The sequence below is a fragment of the Tinamus guttatus genome, unplaced genomic scaffold (genome assembly GCF_059628265.1).
Source record: "Tinamus guttatus ecotype Peru unplaced genomic scaffold, ASM5962826v1 Tinamus_guttatus_pri_ptg000629l, whole genome shotgun sequence".
NCBI classification, from domain to species: domain Eukaryota; kingdom Metazoa; phylum Chordata; class Aves; order Tinamiformes; family Tinamidae; genus Tinamus; species Tinamus guttatus.
Genome location: NW_028289163.1, coordinates 1,778,791 through 1,790,350, shown reverse-complemented (window position 1 = coordinate 1,790,350; position 11,560 = coordinate 1,778,791). Strand labels below are relative to the sequence as shown.

The 11,560-nt window shown below is 42.4% G+C and overlaps 1 protein-coding gene across 2 annotated transcripts; it reads right to left on the bottom strand.

The window, feature by feature from the left end:
• Positions 1–1,781: 1,781 nt before the first annotated feature.
• On the bottom strand, positions 1,782–11,549 carry ANP32E (acidic nuclear phosphoprotein 32 family member E). 2 transcript variants are annotated; one of them, XM_088535503.1, is made up of 7 exons: positions 11,428–11,549; positions 9,657–9,806; positions 8,963–9,085; positions 7,666–7,825; positions 6,707–6,864; positions 5,437–5,491; positions 1,782–3,725 (listed from the first exon to the last, which is right to left on the bottom strand). In XM_088535503.1, the coding sequence occupies exons 1-7, from the start codon at positions 11,479–11,481 to the stop codon at positions 3,658–3,660; spliced, it is 768 nt and encodes a 255-aa protein (XP_088391629.1). In that variant the 5' UTR covers positions 11,482–11,549; the 3' UTR covers positions 1,782–3,657. The 2 variants fall into 2 exon arrangements, with proteins under 2 accessions (XP_088391629.1, XP_088391630.1); XM_088535504.1 differs by having other exon boundaries at positions 1,782–3,722.
• Between the last annotated feature and the right edge of the window lie 11 nt (positions 11,550–11,560).

Sequence of the window (11,560 nt, the reverse complement as noted above, 5' to 3'; positions counted from 1 at the left end):
CGCAGGGAGGGTGGTTTGCTGCAGGTCGTGACAAGAAGGAGCCTCCGAGCAGGACGAGCTCAGGAGCCCGTCAGCCCACGGCAGCAGCGCCTCAAGTTTTTCCCGATTTTGCAGACCTGCCTACACCGCATTGAGCCTCCTCTCCTCTCCTTTGCCATGCATGCATCACGGGAGCCGCCTTGCTCTAGCTCACGTAAATCCCAGGTATCCCCACAAAAGATACACTCGGCTTTCACTGTTGCCATCCTAAGGCATCCATAGAGCAACTAAGTTCCCTGGGAACAAGCCACCAAAAGATGAAAATGCAATCCCTTCTTCACACTGGTGATAAACCAACAAACCCCCCTGCTTTCTTGCCTAATCACTCATCTAGTAGAAAAGCCTGTTTAGTTACTCATTTTCTGAAGTGCATGCAGGGGATTTTTGCCAGGAATCCTGGCTTAATCCCAAAGTAAAAACAGTACTATGTCTAGGCTCTGGAGGAGCAGCAGCTTTTTAAAACTGCTTGAACAAGCAGCAAGTTCCAGAGACCAAAGCAACATCTTGAAAGAACAGTGTTAGGCACATCCAGTCAATGTTTATCAAGAACAACATGTAAACAGGCTCCTGATTTTCAGTTTTGTTTCATAAGACTTAGACTAGCATAGCTAAACTACGCCTGAATGGTACCAGTTTATATCATATGCAAAACCCCAGCACTCCCCTCTGTGTTAAACTCACCTGGAAACATTGAGTGAACTCACACACCACTTTTGAGCTTTTCATAGGTGTCCGTCCTCCAAACATGGAAAATGCACAATTCTGCAGAAGGTTTTCAATTAATGCAGATATAGCAGAAGCAAACCATTGCCTCTTACTCCATTCCTTAGGCAATAGAGCCTTCTCTGCTGAACAGCTGTACATACTGAAAGTAATCCAATACAATAGTCCGAATTTATTTGAAATAATTCAGTTTGAAAACTTTAATTTAAAATTTACAGCACACATGGGGAAGAAACATGTTTTGTTACAACTAAAAGTTATCAGAAGAGTGCTGCAGGGTTGTTTTCTTTAATTTAACACTGTCATGGCTTTATTCAAAACACAGTTGCACAAAATCAGTTACTCCAAAGTTTAAGGAAAGAGTTTGATAAGGAACTGAAACACACTATATACATACTGCCATACAAAGAGCATTAAAATAGGACAAAACCTCTACAAAATATAAAACCCACCCTTACATATTTGCATGAAAAGACCACCCACCAAGCAAAAAGGTTTCAAAAGTTATCTGGAGGCTCTGTATTACTTCTTAAAAATGCTCTGCTGTTTAATTGCATGCCAAGCTGACAAATATGAAGCTCTATTTAGATGGTAACACTGAGGGGGAAAAAAAGACAAGGTTACTTAGGAAGTAAGTTCTGTGTGAGGCTCAGATTTTTAGATGTAGTGGCTGATGCACTACACTGCAAGCTGTATTTAGGAAGCATTAATTCCATCTTCGGGAAGGTCTGACTCTATCTACTTACCCAATGTTAAACCTGGACTTGTTCACTGAAGTCTAACTGCAATCTGTCAAAATAATATTCTTTTCCATTTCAAACTAACTCAATGTGATGCATCAGTACAAGATAGTTAAGGAAAAACCTGATAATGAGGTACTCAGAAGTACATGTTTATAAATAATGTGTGTCACTCATTCACTGAGACTACAAAATAAGCAAAAACATGGGAAAAACACCTTACTATCTCCAAGCTGAACACAAAGCAACTGCCTTGAACACAGAGCCTCCACGACAAAATAGGGTGTGCACTTACCTAAGTTTTCTATTCATTCAGTATTCACACACAAACACAGGAACTTAGATTGTGGTTGCAAATGTAGTTTCACCACTACTTTTCTAGTGTCTTTACAGATACTCATTAAAATAAAAAAAAGGTCAAACCCATTTTGTCAGTTGATTTCTACATATATTGCCATCTGCCAGACACGTTTCAATTCAAATGCCTTTGATGGCTGGCTATGCTTTACAACTACATGAGAAACTAGGATTTAAGGCTCTATTTGGGGAAAAAAAAAACAAAAACACCACACACAAGAAACTGGGCATTGCAGAACTTCAACCCTGCAGTATCTAAACTTGATTTACGAGCTGGAAGTTGCATTTAAAGTCTGCTAGTGTGTGAAATGCCTTAATATCCACAGGTAACTGATCTGTGGGTGACTGGCTCTTTTACCTAGGTCCAAAAAATCTCCTCCTTCCCCACCCTTGGTGTCTCCCCCCAGTTTAGTGACAGCTATTGTCAGCCAAGACAGATAAAAAAATAAGTCTCTTGAATAAAGCTGTGTGATATTTGGTTCAGTACCTACGTGAAACAATGTAGATTAGCTTTTAATCAACACTACTGTTTTCAATCCAAATCATGACTGAAAGAGGAATGCTCTATGCTGGAACTTGTTTTGCAGCAGCTCAAATGCAACACGTGGATCCACTGGGGCAGAATTGAGAGCTGTTGGTCACAACCAGGCTGCTGGAAAAAAGCCTGTCTGAATGTTGCCTGTACTCACCACCAGCTGTATGTAACCAAACAAGTTCCTGCAGCCGTTCAATATAAAAAAATGCCCCTATACTATTAATTAGTATGTACATTAACTTGAATGTTTTACCTACAAGCAGATTTTAAAAGTTCAAAAGGAGAGCTGCAAAGAAAGACCCAACTTAAAGTTATCTTCCCCCCTTCAATGATTCTACAAAAGTGGGTATTTTTGTTTGGAAAAGTGTGCTTGAAGGAGTTACCCGTTAATTTTTGCATTAGAAATGCATATAGCCAAACACTGCAATGGCTGCAGAATTACTGAAACGACAACGTAGGAGCTAGGGAAGTGAAAGCTGAGCAAAGACTTTTAACAAAACAGTAAATAATCCATAGTTTTTAACAGTTAATACCTGCAATGACTGTGTATTTTGGAGAAAAGTTTAAGGATCGTGACCCTTTCAGTTTGCCAAGATACCTTCAAGGATGTATCTAGTGAATGCTCCAGCAAACATTGAACTTCTGAACATGCAGAAAAAAAAAAGTGTTTTGAAACCTGCTTAAGCTTTGCAATGTAACACACAAAATGGGAGGGAAGACCAAAAAAATACAGAAATCACATTCTAAAAAGCTGAAATAAAGATCTAATCTACTTGTTGATTTCAAATGGAATCCCTGGTAAACTCAGGCTATGACCAAACTTCTCATTTGAGGCAGCCTTGAGTTTGTCATATAGCATTTCTGACTTGAGCTTTTTCCGTATAAAAACTTTAAAATCTTGAAAGAAATCCACAATACTAAACCAATGTAAAATGAATGTTGTAACTCCAGGCTAATGATGACCAACACAGCAAGCTTGTATAAAATTAAAGAGCTCCAAATAAAATTCTAGGGGAAAAGTGACAATGGCTTCAGTGATTATAGGGCTGGAAACTGTTTTCTACACATAGGTTCACTAACAGGCTATTATATCTTATTTGGAATGATAAAAAGGGCAAGAATAGTAAAACCACACTTTTCCTATAAAAAGTTAACATATCTTCTGTAGGGACATCTATGGTACATGGAGACATACAGATCTGCATAATCACTATTGCGTATTCTGTAACTTAAGAGTCTGGTCCTACTCATGTCTCTAACAAATTAATCATCCTCTTCCTCGCCTTCATCTTCAGGGTCTCGTTTCCTCTTCTCCCCTCGAATACCCTCTGCTAAGGAAAGAAGACATGCATACAGCTCATTATTTTCTGTTCGGATATCAAATGTTAAGACACTTAAAAAAAGAAACAAATAAGATTTCTCCTTACTTCTAGTTACTAGCACTAACATGTCTGAATAACAGCTCTCAAAAAAAGATCAGTTTACATTACTGTGAATAATTCATGCAGACCATATTAAACTAAATACAAACTAAGCATGTGACATTCCATACAGAAATTACCAATATGAAGTGCATTTATGTGCTTCTGAATTTAATGCTATGTGTGCTATAATTTAACATAGATTGTAGAACTAAAATGATGTTTTTGTGTTTCCTTTAGTTTCTGGAACCCCCAAACTCGAAATCTAAGTTTCTGCAACAACCAAATTAAATACACTGCATTCTCTCCCCAACTAAAAAGCTACTCTAAGCCTCTTGCATGAAAAAAAAAAAAAATCAGCTTATTCCTAGAAATACACTTAATCAAGTCAGGGGACTATGCGCTCTTGTGGCAAAACCATGAATTGCAATTTGGCCAAATACAGTAATTTATTTTCCAGCAGTCATTTCCTGGCTAATTAGCTGTTGCAACTCGCAACGGACTCCAGTGTAATGCAGGCCTCCACAATTAGCCATCCCGATTGCCTTTGTTGCCTTAATAGATTTGTATGCTGCATTTGGTAGAGGGAAGAATCTGCACCACTAGTTCAAAACTGCAGTTTGTCAAGGGCAAGAAAAATCTCCCAAACCTACTCCATTAAGCCAAGCATCCAGATCAGAGGGCTTACTAGCCTAGTGAGAATTCCTAGAAATTCTTGAATTTGCTTAGTTTATACAGACGTGGAAGCAGGCAGAATGACCCCCCCAGAACTCAAAGTTTTGCTGCTATGAATAGCCTTAAGATTGGGACAGAGTTCCTAATCATTAGACAAGTTCATTGACAGTGGCCTAAAAAGCAACAACAAATTTTACCAATAGAGTGACTTTTGTTCTGGTGATTCCGAACAGACTCAGATCTTCAAACCAAACTGTGATTCCTGCCCTGAAGGCTTGAAAAGCTCAAAAAAGGTGAAGGAAAAAAAAAAAGTACTGTGTTTGACCTGTTCATTTTATTACAGCTCTCTTAATCACAAAAAGATAAAGAAGTTGCTGTATGGGGGGGGAAAAAATACTCAAGTAACCCGCTTGTGTGCAGAGAACTTCACATTCTGGAAAATATCAAGGAGAAACTATCACTCTCCAAGAACACCACCGCTTCCACAGCAGGTTTACATATTTAATACATGATACCTCCTAAAACAAGATAAACCATCATCTTCATTATCCATTATTCCCTTACTGGAGAAGCCACTTTCAGCCCCTGCTGTATTAAATAAGGTGTTTTAAATATATGTAAATTATAATGGAAAAGTACACAGAGGAGTGCCTTTCCTCTCTACGTTGGTGAATTAACATTTCTGCCTGTGTAGACGATCCAGTTTCTTTCATCTTAGAAAACTGCTTCAACAAAAGACTTGGAGAGCTGTCATTTCTTCTGTATTTTTAATTTTACAAGTAGACAAAAATACCAAATACTGCAGTTACTTTATTACCTGCTTGACTTGAATTCTTGCTTAAAACCATTCTAAAATACTTAACATACCTCCCAAGACAAATCACCTAGACAGTGATCAAGAATCAAGTGTTTTAGCCACAGCTTTAATACTCAGCAGAGAGCTTACCTTCCTCCTCCTCGTCACCTCCTTCTTCAACGTAGTCGTCATCATCGTCTTCATCCTTTACAAAAATGTGCAATTATTTTAAATATTGTAGCATACTGAGTTTTGGCTAAATGCTGATCCTGAGCAGAAGTTCAAAATCCCACTTTTATACTCAACGTACCAAATGCAATCGTTAACGCTTTCATGTTTCTATCCGACATCCACCCATAGTTCCAACACAGGAACCAAAAACACCCTGGATTAATCCAGGGCAACGAGAATGGGGCATGATTTCACTTCCCAAAATGCAGGAGAAAGTCAGCAAACTAGAACTCGAGCACTTCACCTTGACCACCATCTGTTCCTTACAAACTCAGTATCAGCTTTTGCTGCACCATCATCAGAAGTGCCATGGTTTTAAACACCTTTAAAATACGGTCACAGCTGGGTGACTCACAAACCTAGAGAAGACAGCGACCCAAACAAGCACCAGCTAAAAGAACTGGTGGACAAAACAAAACGAGGAACACAAAAGAGTTTAGTTGTAGGGTTTTTGCACATTTGTGTGGAATTCAGCTGATAATGTAGTAAACTCTTATGAAGAATTACAGTAATGGGAGTGATGGCCACTTTATTTTCAGAAGGGAAACGCCAGGGCTGCTTGCAAAGAGAATTACACACAAAATCCACACCTTGCATTGTCTTATTAGAAATCTCTCTTATTAGAAACCCTTCTAGTTGTCAAATGGAGAGGACTAAGATTAGGACTCCCTAGATTTTCTCTGTGCAATAATAATTTAAGCACAGCTAGCTTATTTCTATAAGAATCCATTCACAACTTGCTGCTACTTCTTTCTCTCCATTCCCCCGATCAAGGTATTTTCTTCTCTTCTCCAAAAGATAATCTACAAAACATATATTTCTATTCTGACAGACTAATTTGTAGCAGTGCAGTTTCAAAATGCTGGGGGAACACTGCTTTGTTTGCTTATAGAGAGAAGAGCCTAAGTATGCTGCAACATTTAAGAGTGGGATAGAAATGAATCATGTCTTGGAAGTTGGCCAGAAGCACCTCCGTCGTTCAAAGCCATCGCTCATGTTCAAGCCAATGTTTTATATTTCAGGAACAGTGAAGGCCTCTCTAAAACATCCTTTTGTGTACATATCCTGTATATATGTCCTGCACACATACAGGCTGATAATGCTCAGTGTTTATATGTTTAAGTTAAAACACAGATCTGTAGGAAGTTTCTCTTCGTTTCTTGGATTCAGCAAAATTGACCAACTTTACCTGGATTCCCTCTTTCATCAGATACGAAAGACCGACTTCCTCCTCCTCTTCTCCTTCCCCCAAATCAGAACCTCCATCATCTTCATCATCCTCCTCTTCATACTCCCCTGGTGGACCAGCTTCACCCTCATCTTCATTGTCATCATCTTCATCACCTTCTGAATACAAGAAGAGACACTCCTATTACGTACAGCTAAAGGTTTAAGTTCCTCTTCATGCAAGTTTGCAAATGCTAGCTTAAGCTAATTAAGACAGTTTATCTAAAAGAGTTGTTAATGTAAACAATACATAGGAAACAAGCAGGATTTTAAGTTAACTTTTATCATTTTTCCCCCATGAAGAGAGGCTTAAGGCAAAGTTCTCAACATGCAACACAACTACTTGTGCTAACTCCTGCAAGGGACCTGAAGGCACTCCTCAGAGGGGAGAGGCCTCCCTGCAGAATCAAACCTAAAACTTTTAAGGGCAAAACCAGCTCAACATACTAGAGTCATCTATTTTTTAATCACTTTTCAGAACTCTGGAAAACCTACAGTTCAGAGGAGACCACCTTGCATTTTATTTCTGTGTCTGGAGCGTATAATCACTCTCAGATCCAACCCAAATCAAGTTGGTAACACTTTCCATAGGCAAAAAAATAAAGTTATAGTTTTCCTATGGAATAGTGGGAGGAACCCCCTTGCTTCATATCATTCAGTAGGGGCAAGTGCTCTGCTAGTGGCAGTAACTTACTTGCAGAATATTTACATCTTTGTAAGAATATGCTTAAAAGCCTTCTGTAAGAACACTCAACTGGGGTTTTCCTACTGTATTACAGTATTTCAATAGTGGATGTGTTTGAGAAGTCTGCGCTTGAAAAAATAAGTGCACAATAGTGTGCTAGTGCATTCAAGGAGCTGCTCTAGCCCATCTGTATCACAGGATACTATTTCTAGCTACAGTTCATTTCAGGAAGTTACCCTCATCATCCTCAGAGTCCGGTGCTTCATTATCTTCCTGATCAAACCCATCTAGGTAGGTGATTTGCTGCAGCAGCTCAAAAATGCTGTCTCTGTAGTCCTCGAGGTTTGTAATCTCACAGTTGAACAGGTCGAGGCTCTTCAAGTTTTTAAGATTTTGCTGAAAAACAGACACAAAGTTTCTTTTCTCCTTCTCATTGACGCGACCGCGTGGTGCTCGGGAAGCATCGTGCACCCGCTGCTTTGGATTGCATAAAAATTTAACTCCAGCTCCTTGCAGCACATGGCTGGACAAATTCACCGACAGGCATCTCATGGAGAGCAAGCAGGAGACATTTCCAAGGACAGCATTCTCCAAAATTTGCTTTTCAAATAATAAAAGCTAGAGAATTGCCCATTCTTACCTTTCTAGGCTTTGCATATAACAGAAAACCCCCACGTGCACACCCTAGCAGGCACAAAATGTTTCACCTATAGAGCATTATAACTACTTTACTTGCTCTCCCCTGGGTCATAGTGCTGCGAAAGCAGATAGAGAGTATCTATGAGCAGAGCTAAAAATAAGTAGACTAAAAAGTCCTAAAAAAGACCATCTAGCTGGCAAGATGGGTGCAAAACCCAGACCTGGTAATGACAGATATTAGCAGCTTCCCTATCCCATTGCTTTCCAGGCAGGCTCCTAAACAACTGCCCCATACACACATCCTCATCACTTTGCAGTTTTAATAAAAGCTTAAGCGGTCGCTTATTAGACAAATTATACTTTAACCAGTGAACACAGAGGATCAGCGATACAAAACTGGGCCAGTTTTGTATCAAAGACAAAACAGAAGTTCAAAAATGCCTTATTCAGTACATCCCGTTACTAATGCAGGAAGAATTTTACAATGGGGCATTTACAAGTGGTGTCTCTAATAACCACGAGCTTGAGTTAATCGAGTCAGAACTAACTGGAATCCTGACAAACCTACCACACCACATAATCAATTTTTCCTGACCTGTCCAGAGAGAAAATACAGAATATAGGGAAGAAAAAAAATTGATTTTTCACGATTTCAATCGTGCTGAAAAGGGATAGAAGCAGGTAAAACCCATATGACATTATACCTTTGTATCTGCTTATTCCCTATATAACATTAGCTTAAACCACACAGTCTTCTATCCAGCTTTTAAGGACATTTTATGCACAGTCCTGGCAGCGATGCCTGTACCATTGCTGCAAAAATCTATTCATTCTTCCTTATGAAAATACTTATTAGATGTAAATTTCCAATTAGTGCCACCACCTCATACTTACAAGAGCTTCCACAGTGCCAAGATCTTTGATTTTGTTGCCACTTAGATTTAAATACGTGAGATTTGGACATCTTTCTGCGAGGACCTCCAAGCCTCCGGAAATTATGTTGTCGCTCAATTCCAGCTATCACACAGAGAGAATTATGTAGTTAAATGGTTGCATCCTCCCTATCAGATTCAGACAACTTCATTTTTCAATATTCTCCTCTCTAACTCTGCAGTTTAGTCACACAAGTCAGCACACAGTTGTGTTAATGGGCACTTTCACAGCCAGGAAGTTCCTCTAAGTTTGCTATGAAACTTTAAGGAGTATTTCATAATTCTCATGGTTTTTGACACCTAAACTCTAGTTTAGTTGAATACATAAGACCGGAATTCACTGCGAGATGTTATTTTGTCAGCAACCTGCAAACATACTTCAGTGTCCAAAGGAAAAACACACATATCAACCATTAGCATCCAGAAAGACACGAGCGACCTTCCCATTTGTGACAAACAAGCATCAAGTGTTCTGCGAGTCGTTAACCACAAGTAATTCGGACATAATTAACTAGAGATGCCCAAAACCATTTTACGTCTCCCCAAAACACCTCCCAGCTTGGCATGGTGCTCCCCAAACGCTTCCAGCGGGACGCAAACGAGGTGGGAGATGCCAAGATTCCCGGGATTCGGTGCCCGGCGCCGTTCCGCGGTACCTTTCGGAGCTTGCTCAGCGTGGGGAGTTTGGCTAGCGACGTCAGCTCCACGCTGGCCATGCTCAGGAACTCCAGCTCTTTGAAGGAATCGTTCAGCCCTTCTATCTCGCCGTTGCTGGATCGGCAGTTGTCGAGCACCAGCTCCGTCACCTTTGGAGAGGACATAAAGCCACTTGTTTAATGCGCGTCGCTGAAGCAACTCAGACACACCTGGATTGTGCTTCATTTAAACCAGAATTGCAGTTATTTGGGGTCGGAAGGCGCAGAACTACCTCTTTTTGAGCAGCATGCAACAGTTCCCCTTCTCCAGGGCGTTTCGAACGCTGCAAAACGTGGACATTCCCAAAGGAAACTCGAGCATCCCAACACTGCCCCACAACGCGGTGGAGCAGCACAAACACCACAAACACACACAGGACCTGACAGCTCAGCAAATACAACGCGCCGGTTCCAGCAAAACCCCGATCACACCGGGAGCAACGAGCACCAACGGGTAATTCCGGCGGCTGAGACTCATTTACAGAGGAAAAAACTTCCTCTCCATCAGTTTGTGTTCCCTTACATACCCAAACCACCACCCTGCACACCCCAATCCTTCCCCAAGTCCTAATAATTGCGCACGATCCAATATCGAACATTTATTTCTGAAGCCTCTTTTAGGGTTAAGCAGGTTAATTCAGCACAACAAAATAACCTCCTTTTGCCCCCGAAACGCGTGATCCAAGAAGACCTCATGCTTTGAGACAAGGAGCATCCAATCAACTTTATATTATTTTATGTACCGTGGAGCACCCTACGCGCAGCAAAGGCTGTTAACGTGACTCCAGCTTCCCCCCCGCGTGCTTTTAAACACGATTTTAAAGGCACTTTCCCGCGTCATGGGGGGAAACAGCATTTAAACTCGTGGCCGAATTTGTCAGCTTCGCAGAAAAGTCCTGATATTTTGTGTTTTCTTCAAAAAAAGAAAAGCAAAGAGGCTTAAAAAGGAATAATTAAACAAACAAACTTCCCCAGGGAGCAATGGGAGCATCCTCAAGCCTAAAAGTGTAACCAGGCCTTTTAGAAGGACCTGCCACAGATTCGGGAAGCGCACGCCGGAATTGGGAATTTTGGCCCCGTTTTCATCACTCTGGGGCCGTTTCAGCGGCCCGGGGACAGAAGCCACCACTTTCTGCGTGTGTTTTTGAGGGGAAAAGAGAGGAAAAGCGGGGAAATATGAAGCGGGGGGGAAGGTAACGCGCGGCGGGAAGCGGGAAGGGGCCGGGGGGGCCACGCGGGGGGCTCGGACCGGCCCGATCCGGCCCGAACGGTCCCAAAACTCCCGGGGAAAGGGGAAAAAAAAGAAAAAATATATAGTAGAGAAAAAAAAATCGCTCCAGGAAACCCAACATGGATCGGGGGGCATTGGATGCCCTTCCCTGCGGGGACGAAGTTGGGCAAATTCCGCTGGAAAGAGGAAAACACGACAAAAAAAAACGAAGGGATAAAAGTTGCGGGATCGTAGGGAGGCGGCGGCCTCGCCCCCTCCTCCTCCTCCCGGAGCCCACCCCAAAGTTCGGGGGGGCCGAGGCGAAGTTGGCGGCGGCCGGAGGGGGGAGCGAGCGGGCGCCGAGCGCCCCGGGGCCGCCCGGAAGCGCCGCCCGCGCCCGCGGGGCTCCTGCGCCACAGCTGACCCAGATAGGGCGGAGGGGCCGGGCCGGGCCGCGCGGAGCCGCCGGCAGCGCCGAGGCGGCCGCGCAACCCCCCTCCTGCGGCCCGCTGCCCCCCTCACCTTCTCGGGCGCGCGGTTCCGCAACTCCAGGTTAATGCGCTTCTTCATCTCCATCGCCGCCCCGCTCCCGCGCCGGGGAGGGAAGCCGGGCGCGCAGGGCAGGGCACGGCAGGCCCGGGGGCGCTGCGAGAAG